Source organism: Coregonus clupeaformis, chromosome 24, assembly GCF_020615455.1.
Source record: "Coregonus clupeaformis isolate EN_2021a chromosome 24, ASM2061545v1, whole genome shotgun sequence".
NCBI lineage: Eukaryota > Metazoa > Chordata > Actinopteri > Salmoniformes > Salmonidae > Coregonus > Coregonus clupeaformis.
The window spans coordinates 27,676,361-27,703,860 of record NC_059215.1 but is presented as its reverse complement, the minus strand read 5'-3'; the positions used below and the strand labels follow the sequence as shown (position 1 = coordinate 27,703,860).

Genomic DNA, 27,500 nt, shown 5'->3' with positions numbered 1-27,500 from the left:
CGAAACCTGAAGGACCTGGAGAAGGTCTGTATGGAGGAGTGGGCCAAAATCCCTGCTGCAGTGTGTGCAAACCTGGTCAAGACCTACAGGAAATGTATGATCTCTGTAATTGCAAACAAAGGTTTCTGTACCAAATATTAAGTTCATATTGTAATGGGGCAGAGAGAAATATTTGCAGTTTTACAGGTAATCTCATGCTATTCTACACATTTTGCAATGAGTCTGAGAGAATTTTGCATTTCGAAAGCTCATTTCCTGCTATTCTACACATTTTGCCATGAGGCTGAGAGAAAATGTTCCAGTTTTACAGTTTATTTCCTCTAATTCTAAACATTTTTTGCCATGGCTTATGACATGTGGGGTGTGTGGTACGCCAGTGAGGAGATGTAAAGTAACTCTCTGAGCTCATCAGTCCCAGGGTAATGTTATTCTATTTCCCAGCATTCTGTTGGTTCACACACTGTCTGGTACAACCAATAGGACACACACACTGTCTGGTCCAACCAATAGGACATGCACACTGTCTGGTCCAACCAATAGGACACACACACTGTCTGGTACAACCAATAGGACACACACACACTGTCTGGTCCAACCAATAGGACACACACACACTGTCTGGTCCAACCAATAGGACACACACACACTGTCTGGTACAACCAATAGGACACACACACACACACTGTCTGGTACAACCAATAGGACACACACACACTGTCTGGTACAACCAATAGGACACACACACACTGTCTGGTACAACCAATAGGACACACACACTCTGTCTGGTACAACCAATAGGACACACACACACTGTATGGTACAACCAATAGGACACACACACACTGTCTGGTACAACCAATAGGACACACACACTGTCTGGTCCAACCAATAGGACACACACACACTGTCTGGTACAACCAATAGGACACACACACTGTCTGGTACAACCAATAGGACACACACACACTGTCTGGTACAACCAATAGGACACACACACACTGTCTGGTACAACCAATAGGACACACACACACTGTCTGGTACAACCAATAGGACACACACACACTGTCTAGTACAACCAATAGGACACACACACTGTCTGGTACAACCAATAGGACACACACACACTGTCTGGTACAACCAATAGGACACACACACTGTCTGGTCCAACCAATAGGACACACACACACTGTCTGGTACAACCAATAGGACACACACACACTGTCTGGTCCAACCAATAGGACACACATACACACTGTCTGGTCCAACCAATAGGACACACACACACACACACTGTCTGGTCCAACCAATAGGACACACACACACACACACTGTCTGGTCCAACCAATAGGACACACACACACACACTGTCTGGTCCAACCAATAGGACACACACACTGTCTGGTCCAACCAATAGGACACACACACTGTCTGGTCCAACCAATAGGACACACACACACACACACTGTCTGGTCCAACCAATAGGATACACACACACACTGTCTGGTCCAACCAATAGGACACACACACACACACACTGTCTGGTCCAACCAATAGGACACACACACACACTGTCTGGTCCAACCAATAGGACACACACACACACACTGTCTGGTCCAACCAATAGGACACACACACTGTCTGGTCCAACCAATAGGACACACACACTGTCTGGTCCAACCAATAGGACACACACACTGTCTGGTCCAACCAATAGGACACACACTGTCTGGTACAACCAATAGGACACACAGGTCCCAGTCAAGACAGAACAACATAGGAAATCCAAATCCGATTGTTACAATAAAAGTGGTCCCACGTTTGACTTATGAAGTGCATCAGGGCTTTACGACAAGGTCAACGACAGCTGACCTTAACACACACACACACGTTATATACAAAATGCACACACACACACACACACACACACACACACACACAGCATGTGGTCAATGTTACCTTCCCATAAGGGTTAGTCAATCAACATAATTGACACCATTCACCAATCAGAGCCCTGTCATATTCAATAAATGCCCCGACCCAGTCACATGCCTCCCATCGTGTTCTAGAACTACTCAATAGAATGCTCTGGTGACCATGGAAATCAACAACCACTCATCATCGATATTTATTTATAGAATGAGAACTTTTCTTTCTCTCTAATGATTGTTCAGTGCCACAGGGGCCTTCACAAAACACTCCACATTTCATTGGGTAACGCATGAATTAACCTTTGATAAGTAACCTACTTTAAGTGTATGTTTTGTTTTATAGATGAACACTCCATCTGAGGTGTGAGCCTGGACATTGAGTTCCACTGATGTGTGACCCTGTGTTCTCTCGCTCTCTCCGTACACTGTAGCAACAGGCTATTTCAAGGAATCACTATGCTGTCAAAAAACAGAGAAGGCAGCATAGTGCGCATACCAAATGGAACCCAGTGGCTCTGGTCTAAAGTAGTGCACTATAAAGGGAATAGGGTGTCATTTGGGACACATCCAATATGACAGGCCAGATCACTGTACCGTACATCCCAGCTGTACACATAGATCACTGTACCGTATATCCCAGCTGTACACATAGATCACTGTACCGTACATCCCAGCTGTACACATAGATCACTGTACCGTACATCCCAGCTGTACACATAGATCACTGTACCGTACATCCCAGCTGTACACATAGATCACTGTACCGTACATCCCAGCTGTACACATAGATCACTGTACCGTACATCCCAGCTGTACACATAGATCACTGTACCGTACATCCCAGCTGTACACATAGATCACTGTACCGTACATGCCAGCTGCCATAGAACTGGGCCAATCCATCATTCTACCTACCACACATACGGAGACCAGCTCAGCCTGGCCCCAGATCTGTTTGTGCCGTCTTGATAACTCCCAAGGTCATTACCATGACAACGACAATAGGAATTGGCTCCACAGAAGAAGAAAAAAAACCGTATCTGGCAACAGGTTAAAAACAACAGTGCAGACTGGGTCAACTCTTAGGCCTATCAGCCTTCTTGTCACTGTCGTTGACATGGTCCTCTATCGGCGGCCATACTGGAAAAGGTCAGGGTGATTAAAGGCACTCAGAACTCGACGAAGAACTCGACAGCAGCGTCACAATACAACGCTCAACCTCGGTGGAATTCCGAACACAAGTTCCCTCCTCGAAAGTTTTCAGATCAAATACCGAAGCGTTGCGTCTGTTACTAAGTAGCCACTTCATTTCATGGAAAATAAGGGAAGGTTGAGAAAATGGCCTGGATTTAGAATGGAATCTGTTCCGCTGTTCTGTTCCATTCCAGAATGTTATACATTTTACATTTACAGTGAGGGAAAAAAGTATTTGATCCCCTGCTGATTTTGTATGTTTGCCCACTGACAAAGACATGATCAGTCTATAATTTTAATGGTAGGTTTATTTGAACAGTGAGAGACAGAATAACAACAAAAAAATCCAGAAAAACGCATGTCAAAAATGTTATAAATTGATTTGCATTTTAATGAGGGAAATAAGTATTTGACCCCTCTGCAAAACATGACTCAGTACTTGGTGGCAAAACCCTCGTTGGCAATCACAGAGGTCAGACGTTTCTTGTAGTTGGCCACCAGGTTTGCACACATCTCAGGAGGGATTTTGTCCCACTCCTCTTTGCAGATCTTCTCCAAGTCATTAAGGTTTTGAGGCTGACGTTTGGCAACTCGAACCTTCAGCTCCCTCCACAGATTTTTAGACCACTCCAGGACCTTAATGTGCTTCTTCTTGAGCAACTCCTTTGTTGCCTTGGCCGTGTGTTCTGGGTCATTGTCATGCTGGAATACCCATCCACTACCCATTTTCAATGCCCTGGCTGAGGGAAGGAGGTTCTCACCCAAGATTTGACGGTACATGGCCCCGTCCATCGTCCCTTTGATGCAGTGAAGTTGTCCTGTCCCCTTAGCAAATAAACACCCCCAAAGCATAATGTTTCCACCTCCATGTTTGACGGTGGGGATGGTGTTCTTGGGGTAATAGGCAGCATTCCTCCTCCTCCAAACACGGTGAGTTGCGTTGATGCCAAAGAGCTCCATTTTGGTCTCATCTGACCACAACACTTTCACCCAGTTCTCCTCTGAATCATTCAGATGTTCATTGGTAAACTTCAGATGGGCCTGTATATGTGCTTTCTTGAGCAGGGGGACCTTGCGGGTGCTGCAGGATTTCAGTCCTTCACGGCGTAGTGTGTTACCAATTGTTTTCTTGGTGACTATGGTCCCAGCTGCCTTGAGATCATTGACAAGATCCTGCCGTGTAGTTCTGGGCTGATTCCTCACCGTTCTCATGATCACGAGGTGATATCTTGCATGGAGCCCCAGGCCGACGGAGAATGACAGTTCTTTTGTGTTTCTTCCATTTGCAAATAATCGCACTGTTGTCACCTTCTCACCAAGCTGCTTGGCGATGGTCTTGTAGCCCATTCCAGCCTTGTGTAGGTCTACAATCTTATCCCTGACATCCTTGGAGAGCTCTTTGGTCTTGGCCATGGTGGAGAGTTTAGAATCTGATTGATTGATTGCTTCTGTGGACAGGTGTCTTTTATACAGGTAACAAGCTGAGATTAGGAGCACTCCCTTTAAGAGTGTGCTCCTAATCTCAGCTCGTTACCTGTATAAAAGACACCTGGGAGCCAGAAATCTTTCTGATTGAGAGGGGGTCAAATAATTATTTCCCTCATTAAAATGGAAATCAATTTATAACATTTTTGACATGTGTTTTTCTGGATTTTTTTGTTGTTGTTATTCTGTCTCTCACTGTTCAAATAAACCTACCATTAAAATTATAGACGGATCATTTATTTGTCAGTGGGCAAACGTACAAAATCAGCAGGGGATCAAATACTTTTTTCCCTCACTGTACATTTTAGTCATTTAGCAGACGCTCTTATCCAGAGCGACTTACAGTTAAGTGAGTGCATACATTATTTTTTATTTTTCATACTGGCCCCCCGTGGGAATCGAACCCACAACCCTGGCGTTGCAAACGCCATGCTCTACCAACTGAGCTACATCCCTGCCGGCCATTCCCTCCCCTACCCTGGACGACGCTGGGCCAATTGTGCGCCGCCCCATGGGTCTCCCGGTCGCGGCCGGCTACGACAGAGCCTGGATTCGAACCAGGATCTCTAGTGGCACAGCTAGCACTGCAATGCAGTGCCTTAGACCACTGTGCCACTCGGGAGGCCGTTATAGCCATATACCGTTGAAGTCGGAAGTTTACATACACCTTAGCCAAATACATTTAAACTCAGTCTTCACAATTCCTGACATTTAATCTTAGTAAAAATTCCCTGTCTTAGGTCAGTTAGGATCACCACTTTATTTTAAGAATGTGAAATGTCAGAATAATAGTAGAGAGAATGATTTATCCCAGTGGGTCAGAAGTTTACATACTCTCAATTAGTATTTGGTAGCATTGCCTTTAAATTGTTTAACTTGGGTCAAACGTTTTGGGTAGCCTTCCACAAGCTTCCCACAATAAGTTGGGTGAATTTTGGCCCATTCCTCCTGACATAACTGGTGTAACTGAGTCAGGTTTGTAGGCCTCTGCTCGCACACGCTTTTTCAGTTCTTCCCACAAATATTCTATAGGATTGAGGTCAGGGCTTTGTGATGGCCACTCCAATACCTTGACTTTGTTGTCCTTAAGCCATTTTGCCACAACTTTGTTTGGAAGTTTGCTTGGGGTCATTGTCCATTTGGAAGACCCATTTGCGACCAAGCTTTAACTTCCTGACTGATGTCTTGAGATGTTGCTTCAATATATCTACATAATTTTCCTTCCTTATGATGCCATCTATTTTGTGAAGTGCACCAGTCCCTCCTGCAGCAAAGCACCCCCACAACATGATGCTGCCACCCCCGTGCTTCACGGTTGGGATGGTGTTCTTCGGCTTGCAAGCCTCCCCTTTTTCCTCCAAACATAACGATGGTCATTATGGCCAAACAGTTATATTTTTGTTTCATCAGACCAGAGGACATTTCTCCAAAAAGTACGATCTTTGTCCCCATGTGCAGTTGCAAACCGTAGTCTGGCCTTTTTATGGCGGTTTTGGAGCAGTGGCTTCTTCCTTGCTGAGCGGCCTTTCAGGTTATGTCGATATAGGACTTGTTTAACTGTGGATATAGATACTTTTGTACCTGTTTCCTCCAGCATCTTCACAAGGTCCTTTGCTGTTGTTCTGGGATTGATTTGCACTTTTCGCACCAAAGTACGTTCATCTCTAGGAGACAGAATGCGTCTCCTTCCTGAGCGGTATGACGGCTGCGTGGTCCTATGGTGTTTATACTTGCGTACTATTGTTTGTACAGATGAACGTGGTACCTTCAGGCATTTGGAAATTGCTCCCAAGGATGAACAAGACTTGTGGAGGTCTAAAAAAAAAATCTGAGGTCTTGGCTGATTTCTTTTGATTTTCCCATGATGTCAAGCAAAAAGGCACTGCGTTTGAAGGTAGGCCTTGAAATACATCCACAGGTACACCTCCTTTTGACTCAAATGATGGCAATTAGCCTTTCAGAAGTTTCTAAAGCCATGACATCATTTTCTGGAATTTCCCAAGCTGTTTAAAGGCACAGTCAACTTAGTGTATGTAAACTTCTGACCCACTGGAATTGTGATACAGTGAATTATAAGTGAAATAATCTGTCTGTAAACAATTTTTGGAAAAATTACTTGTGTCATGCACAAAGTAGATGTCCTAATGGCCAAAAGTTTGTTAACAAGAAATTTGTGGAGTGGTTGAAAAACGAGTTTTAATGACTCCAACCTAAGTGTATGTAAACTTCCGACTTCAACTGTATATTCCCAGGTAACACCTGTGTCTGTCGAGCACATTCCCTGTTCCTGACTCCTGACCTATATTTACAGCTTACTCTGGAAGCGAAACACAGACACAGGAGTCCAGTTACCAACCAGGGAGCTCCAGATAGAAGCTCTGAGTGGGAGTTCAGCCACTGCAGGCTGCTGGCCTTATCTAAACCCAGGGGTGGACTGGACACTATCTATATAAACCCATGGTCCACTCACTAAGGGGTGGACTGGACACTATCTATCTAAACCCATGGTCCACTCACTAAGGGGTGGACTGGACACTATCTATATAAACCCATGGTCCACTCACTAAGGGGTGGACTGGACACTATGTATATAAACCCATGGTCCACTCACTAAGGGGTGGACTGGACACTATCTATATAAACCCATGGTCCACTCACTAAGGGGTGGACCGGACACTATGTATATAAACCCATGGTCCACTCACTAAGGGGTGGACTGGACACTATCTGTATAAACCCATGGTCCACTCATTAAGGGGTGGACTGGACACTATCTATATAAACTCATGGTCCACTCACTAAGGGGTGGACTGGACACTATGTATCTAAACCCATGGTCCACTCACTAAGGGGTGGACTGGACACTATCTATATAAACCCATGGTCCACTCACTAAGGGGTGGACTGGACACTATCTATATAAACCCATGGTCCACTCACTAAGGGGGGGACTGGACACTATCTATATAAACCCATGGTCCACTCACTAAGGGGTGGACTGGACACTATCTATATAAACCCATGGTCCACTCACTAAGGGGTGGACTGGACACTATCTATATAAACCCATGGTCCAATCACTAAGGGGTGGACTAGACACTATCTATATAAACCCATGGTCCACTCACTAAGGGGTGGACTGGACACTATGTATATAAACCCATGGTCCACTCACTAAGGGGTGGACTGGACACTATCTATATAAACCCATGGTCCACTCACTAAGGGGTGGACTGGACACTATGTATATAAACCCATGGTCCAATCACTAAGGGGTGGACTGGACACTATCTATATAAACCCATGGTCCACTCACTAAGGGGTGGACTGGACACTATCTATATAAACCCATGGTCCACTCACTAAGGGGTGGACTGGACACTATCTATATAAACCCATGGTCCACTCACTAAGGGGTGGACTGGACACTATCTATATAAACCCATGGTCCACTCACTAAGGGGTGGACTGGACACTATCTATATAAACCCATGGTCCACTCACTAAGGGGTGGACTGGACACTATGTATATAAACCCATGGTCCACTCACTAAGGGGTGGACTGGACACTATCTATCTAAACCCATGGTCCACTCACTAAGGGGTGGACTGGACACTATGTATATAAACCCATGGTCCACTCACTAAGGGGTGGACTGGACACTATGTATATAAACCCATGGTCCACTCACTAAGGGGTGGACTGGACACTATCTATATAAACCCATGGTCCACTCACTAAGGGGTGGACTGGACACTATGTATATATACCCATGGTCCACTCACTAAGGGGTGGACTGGACACTATCTATATAAACCCGTGGTCCCCTCACTAAGGGGTGGACCGGACACTATGTATATAAACCCATGGTCCACTCACTAAGGGGTGGACTGGACACTATCTGTATAAACCCATGGTCCACTCATTAAGGGGTGGACTGGACACTATCTATATAAACTCATGGTCCACTCACTAAGGGGTGGACTGGACACTATGTATCTAAACCCATGGTCCACTCACTAAGGGGTGGAATGGACACTATCTATATAAACCCATGGTCCACTCACTAAGGGGTGGACTGGACACTATCTATATAAACCCATGGTCCACTCACTAAGGGGTGGACTGGACACTATGTATATAAACCCATGGTCCACTCACTAAGGGGTGGACTGGACACTATCTATATAAACCCATGGTCCACTCACTAAGGGGTGGACTGGACACTATCTATATAAACCCATGGTCCACTCACTAAGGGGTGGACTGGACACTATCTATATAAACCCATGGTCCACTCACTAAGGGGTGGACTGGACACTATGTATATAAACCCATGGTCCACTCACTAAGGGGTGGACTGGACACTATGTATATAAACCCATGGTCCACTCACTAAGGGGTGGACTGGACACTATCTATATAAACCCATGGTCCACTCACTAAGGGGTGGACTGGACACTATCTATATAAACCCATGGTCCACTCACTAAGGGGTGGACTGGACACTATCTATATAAACCCATGGTCCACTCACTAAGGGGTGGACTGGACACTATGTATATAAACCCATGGTCCACTCACTAAGGGGTGGACTGGACACTATCTATCTAAACCCATGGTCCACTCACTAAGGGGTGGACTGGACACTATCTATATAAACCCATGGTCCACTCACTAAGGGGTGGACTGGACACTATGTATATAAACCCATGGTCCACTCACTAAGGGGTGGACTGGACACTATCTATATAAACCCATGGTCCACTCACTAAGGGGTGGACTGGACACTATCTACATAAACCCATGGTCCACTCACTAAGGGGTGGACTGGACACTATGTATATAAACCCATGGTCCACTCACTAAGGGGTGGACTGGACACTATCTATATAAACCCATTGTCCACTCACTAAGGGGTGGACTGGACACTATGTATATAAACCCATGGTCCACTCACTAAGGGGTGGACTGGACACTATCTATATAAACCCATGGTCCACTCACTAAGGGGTGGACTGGACACTATCTATATAAACCCATGGTCCACTCACTAAGGGGTGGACTGGACACTATGTATATAAACCCATGGTCCACTCACTAAGGGGTGGACTGGACACTATCTATATAAACCCATGGTCCACTCACTAAGGGGTGGACTGGACACTATCTATATAAACCCATGGTCCACTCACTAAGGGGTGGACTGGACACTATCTATATAAACCCATGGTCCACTCACTAAGGGGTGGACTGGACACTATCTATATAAACCCATGGTCCACTCACTAAGGGGTGGACTGGACACTATCTATATAAACCCATGGTCCACTCACTAAGGGGTGGACTGGACACTATCTATATAAACCCATGGTCCACTCACTAAGGGGTGGACCGGACACTATCTATATAAACTCATGGTCCACTCACTCAGGGGTGGACTGGACACTATGTATCTAAACCCATGGTCCACTCACTAAGGGGTGGACTGGACACTATGTATATAAACCCATGGTCCACTCACTAAGGGGTGGACTGGACACTATCTATATAAACCCATGGTCCACTCACTAAGGGGTGGACTGGACACTATCTATATAAACCCATGGTCCACTCACTAAGGGGTGGACTGGACACTATCTATATAAACCCATGGTCCACTCACTAAGGGGTGGACTGGACACTATCTATATAAACCCATGGTCCACTCACTAAGGGGTGGACTGGACACTATCTATATAAACCCATGGTCCACTCACTAAGGGGTGGACCGGACACTATCTATATAAACCCATGGTCCACTCACTAAGGGGTGGACTGGACACTATCTATATAAACCCATGGTCCACTCACTAAGGGGTGGACTGGACACTATGTATATAAACCCATGGTCCACTCACTAAGGGGTGGACTGGACACTATCTATATAAACCCATGGTCCACTCACTAAGGGGTGGACTGGACACTATCTATATAAACCCATGGTCCACTCACTAAGGGGTGGACTGGACACTATCTATCTAAACCCATGGTCCACTCACGAAGGGGTGGACTGGACACTATCTATATAAACCCATGGTCCACTCACTAAGGGGTGGACTGGACACTATGTATCTAAACCCATGGTCCACTCACTAAGGGGTGGACTGGACACTATGTATATAAACCCATGGTCCACTCACTAAGGGGTGGACTGGACACTATGTATCTAAACCCATGGTCCACTCACTAAGGGGTGAACCGGACACTATCTATCTAAACCCATGGTCCACTCACTAAGGGGTGGACTGGACACTATGTATATAAACCCATGGTCCACTCACTAAGGGGTGGACTGGACACTATCTATATAAACTGTGATGTCACGAGAGGCTGTGTCCTGGAGGGACGTTACATCCCCCTGAGGTGGCTGCAAACCCAGACAGCTATGGCTCCATCTGCTGGTATGGTCGGGAACTCCACCCCTCTATGGCCAATCTTCCCACGCAGCTGAAACAAATGAGGAGCTGATGAGCTGAAGGTTTGGGAAGGGAAGAGACACACTGAGGGAGTGTGTGGGGGGTGAAGAGACACAGTCTCCAACCTGGGCTCTCTGGAGGACAAGAGTGCTGCACGTCCACTTCCATGAGGAATATAAGGATTTGGAGATACTTACCTTTGGGAAATACTCACCTTTGGATATATGCACCTGTGGAAATACGTGAGAGACATTTGGAAGGACTTTTTGCTGGGTTGGCCACTAGCTGCAACGTGGACTACAGTAAGGCTGGGGAAAAGTTATCTGAGCGAGTGAGAATTATGATTCTGGATGTGGAAGAGACATCCCTGAACTGTTAACCCTTAAAGAGCCACAAGAGAACAGAATTTTGTTATATTTTCGTTAATTTCCCAAGACCTATAATAAAATCCTTGTTTTGTTTGAACCTTGTCTCCTTGCACTACTTGAGCAATCCCGCTGAAAGCTGTGTAGCCTCTCGTGACGTCACAGATGGTGGAGAATACGGGCACGCTCAAGCGTTAATAGTGCATGTCAGAGGAGGATACCGAAGGTTTGATCACCCAGTTTTCCAAGTTGGCCGTAGGCTCCCCGCCGACTGAAATGGAGGACATATTGAAAGCCCTTGTTGCTGGCCAGCAAGCCCAGATGCAAGCAAACGTGGCTCTCTTGGAGGAGCAAAAGAAAGCCAACCTTCTGAAGGCAAGTGACTTTATATCTAAGATGGGAGCTACCGATGACATTGAGGCATACCTGCATGCATTTGAGGCCACGGCCACTAGGGAAGCCTGGCCCAAGCAACAGTGGGTTGGTCTGTTAGCCCCCTTTCTAACCGGGGAATCGCTGAATGCTGTCCGGGACCTGGGCCCTGACCAGGTTACTGACTATGATGCCCTGAAGTCTGAGATCCTCAGCAGATATGGACTCACAAAGTTTGGTATGGCCCAGCGCTTTCACGGCTGGACCTTCCAACCAGACCAACCTCCTCGGGCGCAGATGCATGAACTTGTCCGAATCGCAAGGAAATGGCTGGATCCGCAGAGGAATACAGCAGCGGCGGTGGTGGAGGCCGTTGTGGTGGATCGTTACCTACGCGCCCTGCCTTATGAGGCAAAACGGTTCATCAGTCAACAGGCCTTGACCACGGCTGATCTGACCGTGGAAGCTGTGGAAAAGTACCAGGCCACAGCGGAGATGCTGAATGCTTCCCGAAAAGACCCCAGGAGTGCGGCCCCACCACAAATGGGAAGAACCCGTCCAAAGGACCCCCAAGGTCTCGAACCCAGCCACGTCAGGACTTATCCCGGCTCCAGGGGGAGCCAGAAACCAGGCGGGTCCAAGAAGAGTACACCAGGAGGGGGAAACTTCGACAGTGTTACCGGTGTGGGGGAGATGGGACATATCTCCTGGCAGTGTGGGAAACCAGCCGATGAACCTATGCCCACTGCGGAGTCCTCCAGCTCAGCACCCACACACCGTTTTGCCTCGCTCTTGGGAGTCGTAGATGGCGGCCCAGATCGACCCCCCCACCTGCCCGGTAACTGTGAATCACCATGATGTGGAGGCCTTACTGGATTCTGGTAGCCGGGCCACCCTGGTGCGTAAGGATTTGGTGGGCCCAACGTGTCTGACCCCGGGGAAAGTCCTCCCAGTTTCCTGTGTCCATGGGGACACCAGAGAATACCCCATTACTGAACTTACAATGACCAGCACACGGGGAACCATACACACGACGGCGGGGGTGGTTGATTCCCTCCCTGTCCCTGTCCTAATTGGACGAGACTGCCCAGCCTTTTACCCACTCTGGAGAGAGTCTCAGGAGAGGATAACCCGAGTACCTCGGAAACGGAGAGGCAAGACTCATCCTGGGAAGGCTCCGGTGCAATCCTCCGAGTTACTCACTCCCGCCCGGGCTCTGATAGGGATGGCAGGTGCCCAGACCGACACCGAGACTGGTCCGGATACGGGAGAAGAGAACGCAGCCCAGGAAAGTGCTCCGTTCTCCAGTGAAGAAGACGTCCCAGGCACCCAAGAGCTTCCCCCTCTCACAGGCCAGTATGGTACGGCTCAATTACAAGATCCTACTCTTGCAAATGCCTTAAGAAATGTGCAGGTATTAGAAGGTGTAGTGTTAGGTGATAAGACAAACCCTACTTACCCCCATTTCGCAGTAAACCGGGGGTTAGTATATCAGATAGTCAAGAAAAATGATGAAGTGCATGAACAGCTCCTCGTGCCACAGCCCTATCGGGCCACAGTACTCAACCTAGCACACACACACCCGCTAGGGGCCCACTTGGGGGTAGAGAAGACTAAGGAAAGAATCATGCAACGTTTCTTTTGGCCAGGAGTACACAAAGAGATAGAGAACTACTGCCGTAGTTGCCCTGAGTGTCAGCAGGTTGCGCCAAAGCCCACATATAGAAACCCGCTCATTCCCTTGCCCATTATCGAAACTCCTTTTGAGAGGATTGGATTAGACATAGTCGGGCCCTTACCGAAAAGTTCCAGGGGACATCAATACATTCTGGTCATTCTGGACTATGCATCCCGGTACCCGGAGGCCATTCCGCTGAGGAAGGCTACATCCAGACAAATCGCCAAGGAGTTGTTCCGTCTCTCAACTAGTCTGGGAATCCCAAAAGAGATATTGACGGACCAAGGGACTCCATTCATGTCCAGAGTGATGAAAGAACTCTGTGCTTTACTGAAAATCAAACAGCTGAGAACCTCGGTCTACCACCCCCAGACAGATGGCCTAGTCGAACGTTTTAACAAAACACTAAAATCCATGCTGCGGAAAGCGGTAGGGGAAGATGGGCGCAACTGGGATCAGCTGTTACCCTACATATTATTTGCGGTGAGAGAGGTACCTCAGTCTTCTACTGGTTTTTCACCCTTTGAGCTCTTGCTTTCCTACAGACCCAGAGGACTGCTCGACATCGCCAAGGAGGCCTGGGAGGAGCAGCCATGCCAACAGCGGACACTGATCGACCATGTCGGGGCTATGAGGGAGAGAATGAAGGCCATCTATCCCATGATGCGGGAACACCTGGAGGCCAGTCAGCGGCAACAGCAAGCCTCCTACAACAGATCTGCTCAACCCAGGGAGTTTAAGCCGGGGGACAGAGTGCTGGTCCTGGTGCCAACCGTTGAGTGTAAATTCCTGGCAACCTGGCAAGGACCATATGAGGTCATTGAACGCATGGGAGAAGTAAACTACAAGGTGAGGCAACCAGATAAAAGGAAAACTGAGCAGATTTATCATGTTAACCTTTTAAAGAAGTGGCACGCCAGAGAGGCGCTGTTCAGCTGTCTACCCCCCACAGAGACCAAGGAACCGGCGCGAGAAGAGGTTCAGCTGGGTCCAAATCTGTCCCCACATCAACGACAGATGGCCCTGGAACTCGTGGAGCAGAACCAGGATGTCTTCTCCTCCCTTCCCGGTCACACAGAGGTGGTCCAACATGAGATCCGCACCATGCCTGGCCGAACGGTAAACCAGCGCCCGTACCGCGTGCCAGAGGCTCGTAAAGTGGTTATACAGAAGGAGGTAAGGAAGATGCGGGAGTTGGGAGTAATCGAAGAGTCCCACAGTGCCTGGGCAAGTCCCATCGTACTAGTTCCCAAGCCAGACGGTTCAGTACGATTTTGTAATGACTATCGAAAGTTGAATGAAGTGTCTGAATTTGATGCATACCCAATGCCTCGTGTCGATGATTTAATAGACTCCTTGGGGCATGCTCATTTCCTAACCACTCTTGATCTCACAAAAGGCTACTGGCAGGTGCCCCTGACCCCGGCGTCTAAGGAGAAGACAGCCTTTGCCACCCCGGAGGGGCTCTACCAGTATACCCGACTTCCGTTTGGTCTCCACGGGGCACCTGCCACGTTCCAACGCCTGATGGATCGAGTCCTTGCGCCCCACAAGAGTGCACGCAGCGGCTTATTTGGATGATGTTGTTATACAAAGTCCGGATTGGGCCAGCCACATACCCCGGGTACAAGCGGTGCTGGATTCGCTCAGGGAAGCAGGGCTCACGGCAAACCCGAAGAAGTGCAAGCTGGCCTTCAGTGAGACAAACTACCTGGGGTACACCATTGGGCGGGGGTTGGTCAAACCACAGGAAGCCAAACTGCGGGCCATACAGGACTGGCCGCAGCCCATCACCAAGAAGCAAGTAAGGTCATTTTTGGGCCTCGCTGGCTACTATAGACGCTTTATTGCAGATTTTGCTACCATAGCTGCACCGTTGACGGAGCTGACGACCAAACGCCACTCACGAATGGTGAAGTGGAACCCTGCGGCGGAGGCGGCTTTCCTCAACCTGAAGCGAGCACTCTGCTCCAGTCCGATCCTGGTAGCACCAGACTTCAAGAAGGAATTCATTGTCCAAGCGGATGCTTCGGAGGTGGGTCTGGGTGCTGTCCTCACCCAGGCACATGACGGTGAAGAACATCCCATTCTCTACCTAAGCAGAAAGTTACTTCCAAGAGAGAAGAACTATTCAACGGTGGAGAAAGAATGTCTGGCTGTAGTCTGGGCCCTGGAGTCCCTTCGGTTCTATCTCCTGGGCCGACGTTTCATGGTGGTATCTGATCACGCCCCTCTGCAGTGGATGGCCAAGAACAAGGAATCAAACAGTAGAGTAACCAAATGGTTTTTGAGCTTGCAACCGTTTAACTTTTCTGTTGTCCACAGGGCTGGCAAGCACCACGGCAATGCGGACGCCCTCTCCCGGCGTGATGCCTTCTTCGCTGCCTTTACCCGACGAGGACGTCGGTCCCGAGGAGGGGGATGTGTGATGTCACGAGAGGCTGTGTCCTGGAGGGACGTTACATCCCCTGAGGTGGCTGCAAACCCAGACAGCTATGGCTCCATCTGCTGGTATGGTCGGGAACTCCACCCCTCTATGGCCAATCTTCCCACGCAGCTGAAACAAATGAGGAGCTGATGAGCTGAAGGTTTGGGAAGGGAAGAGACACACTGAGGGGAGTGTGTGGGGGTGAAGAGACACAGTCTCCAACCTGGGCTCTCTGGAGGACAAGAGTGCTGCACGTCCACTTCCATGAGGAATATAAGGATTTGGAGATACTTACCTTTGGGAAATACTCACCTTTGGATATATGCACCTGTGGAAATACGTGAGAGACATTTGGAAGGACTTTTTGCTGGGTTGGCCACTAGCTGCAACGTGGACTACAGTAAGGCTGGGGAAAAGTTATCTGAGTGAGTGAGAATTATGATTCTGGATGTGGAAGAGACATCCCTGAACTGTTAACCCTTAAAGAGCCACAAGAGAACAGAATTTTGTTATATTTTCGTTAATTTCCCAAGACCTATAATAAAATCCTTGTTTTGTTTGAACCTTGTCTCCTTGCACAACTTGAGCAATCCCGCTGAAAGCTGTGTAGCCTCTCGTGACGTCACAAAACCCATGGTCCACTCACTAAGGGGTGGACTGGACACTATGTATATAAACCCATTGTCCACTCACTAAGGGGTGGACCGGACACTATCTATCTAAACCCATGGTCCACTCACTAAGGGGTGGACTGGACACTATCTATATAAACCCATGGTCCACTCACTAAGGGGTGGACTGGACACTATGTATATAAACCCATGGTCCACTCACTAAGGGGTGGACTGGACACTATCTATCTGAACCCATGGTCCACTCACTAAGGGGTGGACTGGACACTATCTATATAAACCCATGGTCCACTCACTAAGGGGTGGACTGGACACTATCTATATAAACCCATGGTCCACTCACTAAGGGGTGGACTGGACACTATCTATCTAAACCCATGGTCCACTCACTAAGGGGTGACTGGACACTATGTATATAAACCCATGGTCCACTCACTAAGGGGTGAACTGGACACTATCTACAGTGAGGGAAAAAAGTATTTGATCCCCTGCTGATTTTGTACATTTGCCCACTGACAAATAAATGATCAGTCTATAATTTTAATGGTAGGTTTATTTGAACAGTGAGAGACAGAATAACAACAACAAAATCCAGAAAAACGCTTGTCAAAAATGTTATAAATTGATTTGCATTTTAATGAGGGACATAAGTATTTGACCCCTCTGCAAAACATGACTTAGTACTTGGTGGCAAAACCCTTGTTGGCAATCACAGAGGTCAGACGTTTCTTGTAGTTGCCCACCAGGTTTGCACACATCTCAGGAGGGATTTTGTCCCACTCCTCTTTGCAGATCTTCTCCAAGTCATTAAGGTTTCGAGGCTGACGTTTGGCAACTCGAACATTCAGCTCCCTCCACAGATGTTCTATGGGATTAAGGTCTGGAGACTGGCTAGGCCACTCCAGGACCTTAATGTGCTTCATCTTGAGCCACTCCTTTGTTGCCTTGGCTGTGTGTTTTGGATCATTGTCATGCTGGAATACCCATCCACGACCCATTTTCAATGCCCTAGCTGAGGGAAGGAGGTTCTCACCCAGGATTTGACGGTACATGGCCCCGTCCATCGTCCCTTTGATGCGGTGAAGTCGTCCTGTCCCCTTAGCAGAAAAACACCCCCAAAGCGTAATGTTTCCACCTCCATGTTTAACGGTGGGGATGGTGTTCTTGGGGTCATAGGCAGCATTCCTCCTCCTCCAAACATGGCGAGTTGAGTTGATGCCAAAGATCTCCATTTTGATCTCATCTGACCACAACACTTTCACCCAGTTCTCCTCTGAATCATTCAGATGTTCATTGGCAAACTTCAGACGGGCATGTATATGTGCTTTCTTGAGCAGGGGGACCTTGCGGGCGCTGCATGATTTCAGTCCTTCACGGCGTAGTGTGTTACCAATTTTTTTCTTGGTGACTATGGTCACAGCTGCCTTGAGATCATTGACAAGATCCTCCCGTGTAGTTCTGGGCTGATTCCTCACCGTTCTCATGATCATTGCAACTCCACGAGGTGAGATCTTGCATGGAGCCCCAGGCCGAGGGAGATTGACAGGTCTTTTGTGTTTCTTCCATTTGCGAATAATCACACCAACTGTTGTCACCTTCTCACCAACCTGCTTGGCGATGGTCTTGTAGCCCATTCCAGCCATGTGTAGATCTACAATTTTGTCCCTGACATCCTTGGAGAGCTCTTTGGTCTTGGCCATGGTGGAGAGTTTGGAATCTGATTGATTGATTGCTTCTGTGGACAGGTGTCTTTTATACAGGTAACAAACTGAGATTAGGAGCACTCCCTTTAAGAGTGTACTCCTAATCTCAGCTCGTTACCTGTATAAAAGACACCTGGGAGCCAGAAATCTTTCTGATTGAGAGGGGGTCAAATATTTATTTCCCTCATTAAAATGCAAATCAATTTATAACATTTTTGACATGCTTTTTTCTGGATTTTTCTGTTGTTATTCTGTCTCTCACTGGTCAAATAAACCTACCATTAAAATTATAGACTGATCATTTCTTTGTCAGTGGGCAAACGTACAAAATCAGCAGGGGATCAAATACTTTTTTCCCCTCACTGTATATAAACCCATGGTCCACTCACTAAGGGGTGGACTGGACACTATCTATCTAAACCCATGGTCCACTCACTAAGGGGTGGACTGGAAACTATCTATATAAACCCATGGTCCACTCACTAAGGGGTGGACTGGACACTATGTATATAAACCCATGGTCCACTCACTAAGGGGTGGACTGGACACTATCTATATAAACCCATGGTCCACTCACTAAGGGGTGGACTGGACACTATGTATCTAAACCCATGGTCCACTCACTAAGGGGTGGACTGGACACTATCTATATAAACCCATGGTCCACTCACTAAGGGGTGGACTGGACACTTTCTATATAAACCCATGGTCCACTCACTAAGGGGTGGACTGGACACTATGTATATAAACCCATGGTCCACTCACTAAGGGGTGGACTGGACACTATGTATATAAACCCATGGTCCACTCACTAAGGGGTGGACTGGACACTATCTATATAAACCCATGGTCCACTCACTAAGGGGTGGACTGGACACTATCTATATAAACCCATGGTCCACTCACTAAGGGGGTGGACTGGACACTATGTATATAAACCCATGGTCCACTCACTAAGGGGTGGACTGGACACTATCTATATAAACCCATGGTCCACTCACTAAGGGGTGGACTGGACACTATCTATATAAACCCATGGTCCACTCACATTGACGTATAGGGCTAAGAGTTTTATCTGACCACGAAACTCCAGGTGAGCAGCTTTGACTTATTTATACTGCATTAACTAAGGCTAGGCTGTGTTAAACTCCTGTAAGGGAAGGACGCCATTGTACAGTAGCTATCCATTGTACAGTAGCTATCCATTGTACAGTAGCTATCCATTGTACAGTAGCTATCCATTGTACAGTAGCTATCCATTGCACAGTAGCTATCCATTGCACAGTAGCTATCCACTGCACAGTAGCTATCCATTGTCCAGTAGCTATCCATTGTACAGTAGCTATCCATTGTACAGTAGCTATCCATTGTACAGTAGCTATCCATTGTACAGTAGCTATCCATTGCACAGTAGCTATCCACTGCACAGCAGCTATACATTGTCCAGTAGCTATCCATTGTACAGTAGCTATCCATTGTACAGTAGCTATCCATTGTACAGTAGCTATCCATTGTACAGTAGCTATCCACTGCACAGCAGCTATAACGTATTTATACTGTATGTAGTTTACACATCATACATGTGTTTATGGCATTTTTCAAAACAACATGTTCTGGGATTCTTCAGATAGCATTGAGGAGTACACCACATCAGTAACCGGCTTCATCAATAAGTGCATCGATGACATCCTCCCCACAGTGACCGTGCGTACACACCCCAACCATAAGCCATGGATTACAGGCAACATCCGCACTGAGCTAAAGGGTAGAGGTGCCGCTTTCAAAGAGCGGGACTCTAACCCAGACGCTTATAAGAAATCCCGCTATGCCCTCCGACAAACCATCAAACAGGCAAGGCGTCAATAAGATTGAATCCTACTACACCGGCTCCGACACTCATTGGATGTGGCAGGGCTTGCAAACTATTATGGACAACAAAGGGAAGCACAGCTGTGAGCTGCCCAGTGACATGAGCCTACCAGACGAGCTAAATTACTTCTATGCACGGTGCGAGGCAAGCAACACTGAAGCATGCATGAGAGCACCAGCTGGTCCGGACGACTGTGTGATCACGCTCTCCGTAGCCGATGTGAGTAAGACCTTTAAACAGGTCAACATTCATAAGGCCGCATTGGCCAGTCGGATTACCAGGAGGTGTACTCCGAGCATGTGCTGACCAACTGGCAAGTGTCTTCACTGAACTGTTCAAGCTGTCCCTGACCGAGTCTGTAATACCAACATGTTTCAAGCAGACCACCATAGTCCCTTTGCCCAAGAACACCAAGGTAACCTGCCTAAATGACTACCGACCCGTAGCACTGACATCTGTAGCCATGAAGTGCTTTGAAAGGCTGGGCATGTCTCACATCAGCACCATTATCCCAGAAACCCCAGACCCACTCCAATTTGCAAACCACCCCAACAGATCCAAAGATTATGCAATCTCTATTGCACTCCACACTGCCCTTTCCCACCTGGACAAAAGGAACACCTATGTGAGAATGCTATTCATTGACTACAGCTCAGCGTTCAACACCATAGTGCCCTCAAAGCTCATCACTAAGCTAAGGACCCTGGGACTAAACACCTCCCTCTGCAACTGGATCCTGGACTTCCTGAAGAGCCGCCAGGTGGTAAGGGTAGGTAACAACACATCTGCCACATTGATCCTCAACACGGGGGCCCCTCAGGGGTGCGTGCTCAGTCCCCTCCTGTACTCCCTGTTCACCCATGACTGCATGGCCAAGCACGACTCCAACACCATCATTAAGTTTGCCGACGACACAACAGTGGTAGGCATGATCACTGACAACAATGAGACAGCCTATAGGGAGGTCGTCAGAGACCTGGCAGTGTGGTGCCAGGATAACAGCCTCTCCCTCAACGTGATCAAGACAAAGGAGATCATCGTGGACTACAGGAAAAGGAGGGCTGAGCAAGCCCCCATTCTCATCGACAGGGCTGTAGTGGAGCAGGTTGAGAGCTTGAAGTTCCTTGGTGTCTACATCACCAACAAACTATCATGGTCCAAACACACCAAGACAGTCGTGAAGAGGGCACGACATTGCCTATTCCCCCTCAGGAGACTGAATAGATTTGGCATGGGTCCACAGATCCTCAAAAAGGTATACAGCTGCAGCATCGAGAGCATCCTGACTGGTTGCATCACCGCCTGGTATGGCAACTGCTCGGCCTCCGACCGCAAGGCACTACAGAGGGTAGTGCGTACGGCCCAGTACATCACTGGGGCCAAGCTTCCTGCCATCCAGGACCTCTATACCAGGCGGTGTCAGAGGAAGGCCCTAAAAATTGCCAAAGACTCCAGCCACCCTAGTCACAGACTGTTCTCTCTGCTACCGCACGGCAAGCGGTACCGGAGCGCCAAGTCTAGGTCCAAAAGGGCTCATTAACAGCTTCTACCCCCAAGCGATAAGACTCCTGAACAGCTAATCAAATGGCTATTTGCATTGACCCGCCGCTGTTACTGTCTGTTTATTATCTATGTATAGTCACTTTACCTAGTATTGGTCTTCACAAAGTTTGCTGCTTCAGTGTTTTTAGATATTTTTTGTCAGATGTTACTATGGTATACTGAAGTATAATTACAAGCACTCCATAAGTGTCAAAGGCTTTTATTGACAATTACATTAAGTTTATGCAAAGAGTCAATATTTGCAGTGTTGACCCTTATTTTTCAAGACCTCTGTAATCTGCCCTGGCATGCTGTCAATTAACTTCTGGGCCACATCCTGACTGATGGCAGCCCATTCTTGCATAATCAATGCTTGGAGTTTGTCAGAACTTGTGTGTTTTGTTTGTCCACCCGTCTCTTGAGGATTGACCATAAATTGTCAATGGGATTAAGGTCTGGGGAGTTTCCTGGCCATGGACCCAAAATGTCGATGTTTTATTCACAGAGCCACTTAGTTATCACTTTTGCCTTATGGCAAGGTGCTCCATCATGCTGGAAAAGGCATTGTTCGTCACCAAACTGTTCTTGGATGGTTGGGAGAAGTTGCTCTCGGAGGATGTGTTGGTACCATTCTTTATTCATGGCTGTGTTCTTAGGCAAAATTGTGAGTGAGCCAACTCCCTTGGCTGAGAAGCAACTCCACACATGAATGGTCTCAGGATGCTTTACTGTTGGCATGACACAGGACTGATGGTAGCGCTCACCTTGTCTTCTCCGGACAAGCTTTTTTCCGGATGCCCCAAACAATCGGAAAGGGGATTCATCAGAGAAAATGACTTTACCCCAGTCCTCAGCAGTCCAATCCCTGTACCTTTTGCACAATATCAGTCTGTCCCTGATGTTTTTCCTGGAGAGAAGTGGCTTCCTCGCTGCCCTTCTTGACACCAAGCCATCCTCCAAAAGTCTTCGCCTCACTGTGTGTGCAGATGCACTCACACCTGCCTGCTGCCATTCCTGAGCAAGCTCTGCACTGGTGGTGCCCCGATCCCGCAGCTGAATCAACTTTAGGAGACGGTCCTGGCGCTTGCTGGACTTTCTTGGGCGCCCTGAAGCCTTCTTCACAACAATTGAACCTCTCTCCTTGAAGTTCTTGATGATCCAATAAATGGTTGATTTGGGTGCAATCTTACTAGCAGAAATATCCTTGCCTGTGAAGCCCTTTTTGTGCAAAGCAATGATGGATGGCACGTGTTTCCTTGCAGGTAACCATGGTTAACAGAGGAAGAACAATGATGTCAAGCACCACCCTCCTTTTAAAGTTTCCAGTCTGTTATTCTATCTCAATCAGCATGACAGAGTGATCTCCAGCCTTGTCCTCGTCAAAACTCTCACATGTGTTAACGAGAGAATCACTGACATGATGTCAGCTGGTCCTTTTGTGGCAGGGCTGAAATGCAGTGGAAATGTTTTTGGGGGATTAAGTTCATTTTCATGGCAAAGAGGGACTTTGCAATTAATTGCAATTGATCTGATCACTCTTCATAACATCCTGGAGTATATGCAAATTGCCATCAGAAAAACTGAGGTAGCAGACTTTGTGAAAATTAATATGTGTCATTCTCAAAACTTTTGACTACGACTGTACATGTACATATTACCTCAATTACCTCCACTAACCTGTGCCCCCACACATTGACTCTGTCCCGGTACCCCCTGTATATAGCCTCCCTACTGTTATTTCCCATTGACTCTGTACCGGTACCCCCTGTATATAGCCTCCCTACTGTTATTTCCCATTGACTCTGTACCGGTACCCCCTGTATATAGCCTCCCTACTGTTATTTCCCATTGACTCTGTACCGGTACCCCCTGTATATAGCCTCCCTACTGTTATTTCCCATTGACTCTGTACCGGTACCCCCTGTATATAGCCTCCCTACTGTTATTACACATTGACTCTGTACCGGTACCCCCTGTATATAGCCTCCCTACTGTTATTACACATTGACTCTGTACCGGTACCCCCTGTATATAGCCTCCCTACTGTTATTTTATTGTTGCTCTTTAATTATTTGTTATTTAACTATTTTATTTTTATTGTTTTATTTTTTACTTCAGTTTATTTTAATAAATACTTTAACACTTATTTTTCTTAGAACTGCATTGTTGGTTAAGGGCTTGTAAGTAAGCATTTCACATGTGACAAATACACATTTTTTATTTTATTTTAATATGTAATTTCAGGGTGACGCTACAGAAATCTATAGCTAGCATAGGATTGTAGTGGGCTATGCTATCGATTCTACTTATGCTAACACTGGGATAATCCTCAACTGGACTAAACAACAGGGGGTAGTCACTGTCACAAACAAGCTGAAAAGGGACAAGGAAACATGGGTAGTGGGGAAACATGGGTAGTGGGGAAACATGGGTAGTGGGAAACATGGGTAGTAGGGAAACATGGGTAGTGAGGAGGAAACATGGGTAGTGGGGAAACATGGGTAGTAAGGAGGAAACGTGGGTAGTGGGGAAACATGGGTAGTAAGGAGGAAACATGGGTAGTGGGGAAACATGGGTAGTAAGGAGGAAACATGGATAGTGGGGAAACATGGGTAGTAAGGAGGAAACATCGGTAGTAAGGAGGAAACATGGATAACATGGGTAAGGAGTTGAACAGTTCGGCTATAAGTAGTTGAATAGTTGGGTATAATGAGAAACATACGTTTTTAACCTCAGGAGGTTAGACATAGACTAGAAATCACTGGCCACTTTAAAAAATGGAACACTAGTAAGTTTAATAATGTTTACATATCTTGCACTACTCATCTCATATGTATATTCTGTATTCTATACTATTCTACTGTATCTTAGTCCATGCCGCTGACATCGCTCGTCCATATATGTAAACTCAGCAAAAAAAACTTCCCTTTTTCAGGACCCTGTCTTTTAAAGATAATTTGTAAAACTCCAAATAACTTCACAGATCTTCATTGTAAAGGGTTTAAACACTGTTTCCCATGCTTGTTCAATGAACCATAAACAATTAATGAACATGCACCTGTGGAACAGTCGTTAAGACACTAACAGCTTACAGACGGTAGGCAATTAAGGCCACAGTTATGAAAACTTAGGACACTAAAGAGGCCTTTCTACTGACTCTGAAAAACACCAAAAGAAAGATGCCCAGGGTCCCTGCTCATCTGCGTGAACGTGCCTTAGGTATGCTGCAAGGAGGCATGAGGACTGCAGATGTGGCCAGGGCAATAAATTGCAATGTCCGTACTGTGAGACGCCTAAGACAGCGCTACAGGGAGACAGGACGGACAGCTGATCGTCCACGCAGTGGCAGACCACGTGTAACAATACCTGCACAGGATCGGTACATCCGAACATCACACCTGCGGGACAGGTACAGGATGGCAACAACAATTGCCCGAGTTACACCAGGAACGCACAATCCCTCCATTAGTGCTCAGACTGTCCGCAATAGGCTGAGAGGCTGGACTGAGGGCTTGTAGGCCTGTTGTAAGGCAGGTCCTCACCAGACATCACCGGCATCAACGTCGCCTATGGGCACAAACCCACCGTCGCTGGACCAGACAGGACTGGCAAAAAGTGCTCTTCACTGACAAGTAGCGATTTTGTCTCACCAGGGGTGATGGTCGGATTCGCGTTCATCATCGAAGGAACGAGCGTTACACCGAGGCCTGTACTCTGGAGCGGGATCGATTTGGAGGTGGAGGGTCCATCATGGTCTGGGGCAGTGTGTCACAGCATCATCGGACTGAGCTTGTCATTGCAGGCAATCTCAACGCTGTGCGTTACAGGGAAGACATCCTCCTCCCTCAACAATATCATATTCAACAATAATATAATGTACTGTATAACAACACTATCATATACAGCAACAATATCATATACTGTATAAGAACACTATCATATACTGTATAACAACACTAGCATATACAACAACACTATCATGTACAACAACACTATCATATACAGCAACACTATCATATACAGCAACACTATCATCTACAACAACACTATCATCTACAACAACACTATCATAAACAATAATAATAATAATAATAATAATAATATAAATACAACACTATCATAATCCCCTACAGTTCCATCTCCAAGCCTACTCTCCATAACTTCACCCCTCTATCCCTCAAACCCCTCAACACTCCCCTCAGCACCCCAATCCTCCCCTCCATCCATCTCTCTGTAGCAGTAGACCATGACTCATTGCTACTTGGCACCTGGGGGCTTCAGCTGCTGAAACCACCGATGAGGGCAGAGGGGAAAATATGTGGCTGATTCCTCGCTCCATCTCTCCCTGTGAAAGGGGGATGAAAGAAGGGCTGGACCTTGTGATCTAAACGCATGACGGGTGACTTCACGTAGTGAGTAAGCAGAACCCCAAAAAAAACCATAGGGACTTATCTGAGCATCTTTGCGTACGCACCCATGCACACACAAACGAGCATGATATCACAACAGAGCATCAGTACAAACAGAGTGAATGACAGGTCGGGACTGGTCTGTGTTTTTGAAACATAGCAGTTTACACACACACACACACACACACACACACACACAGCTGCCTCCTCGGGTCACTAGTGCAGAGCGATTAACCAACATTTTGGTTATTTGTTGTTTTTTACACAACTAATTGACCGACTAATTTCTCTCTTGAGAATGTTACAAACTGGGAGTGTCTCAGATGCCCCCCACTCACAGATCTAACTATAAACACACATGAACCTGAACAGGCATGGGAAAAGGGTCATGTGATGTAGGTCCCTAGGGGGAACACGTTTCCTGTCCGATGTGTCCCAGGGGTGACATGCTTAAACACGTATGTAAACATGTACTTACCGATACACGCGTGTACTCGAACGGTCAGCTGGGTCCGCAAAACAACACTATGCTTTTTCCCTTTGGTCCTAGAGAGAGAGAGAGAGAGAGAGAGAGAGAGAGAGAGAGAGAGAGAGAGAGAGAGAGAGAGAGAGAGAGAGAGAGAGAGAGAGAGAGAGAGAGAGAGAGAGAGAGAGAGAGAGAGAGAGAGAATGTGTAAAACAGTGTCTTGCAGCAGTAGACCTGGAGAAGAACCCTTATACTGATACACATCTCAATACTGATACAGATCTCAATACTGATACAGATCTCAATACTGATACAGATCTCAATACTGATACAGATCTCAATACTGATATAGATCTCAAGCCAGGGAAGAGACAGCACCACAGCAGGAGCAGACACACACACACACACACACACACACACACACACACACACACACTGAATGACAACAACGCACATATACAGGACAAGTACACACACAAACTCACATTTGTCATGGAAACACACCAGCACAGGCCAATAAACAGAGGAGAGAGGAGGCCAAGAGAACACTATTTCTATTTCTGGACATATACTGAAGGCTATTTTGAACACAAACACACACACACCCTCTCCTAACAAAACAGTTGGCTGCTGACCAATTTCTCCATCAATCTATACAGACTGAGCGCATCCATCTTTGCCTCAACAACCCCTGCTGCCTTCAGCTGTTGAAGGGGAGGTCTAACTGTGTATGACACTGGATCAGGTGGAGGCTGCTGAGGGGAGGACGGGCTCATAATAATGCCTGGAAAGGAGCAGATGGAATGGCATCAAACACCATGGAAACCATAGAAACCATGGAAACCATATGTTTGATACCATTCCACCCATTCCGCTCCAGCCATTACCATGAGCCCGTCCTCCCCAATTTAGGTGTCGCCAACCTCCTGTGCAATGGATCCCCTGCATACTAACCAATCGTATGACACT

At 47.1% G+C, this 27,500-nt stretch overlaps 1 protein-coding gene across 1 annotated transcript in view; it reads right to left on the bottom strand.

Annotated features, from left to right (window-relative positions):
• Positions 1–27,500, bottom strand: part of LOC121538524 (FH1/FH2 domain-containing protein 3) — a 157,030-nt gene that overhangs the window by 88,992 nt on the left and 40,538 nt on the right. The window contains exon 3 of the mRNA XM_041846639.2: positions 26,544–26,611. Coding sequence (XP_041702573.2) covers positions 26,544–26,611 — 68 coding nt within the window. The remainder of the gene's footprint in view (positions 1–26,543; positions 26,612–27,500) is intronic.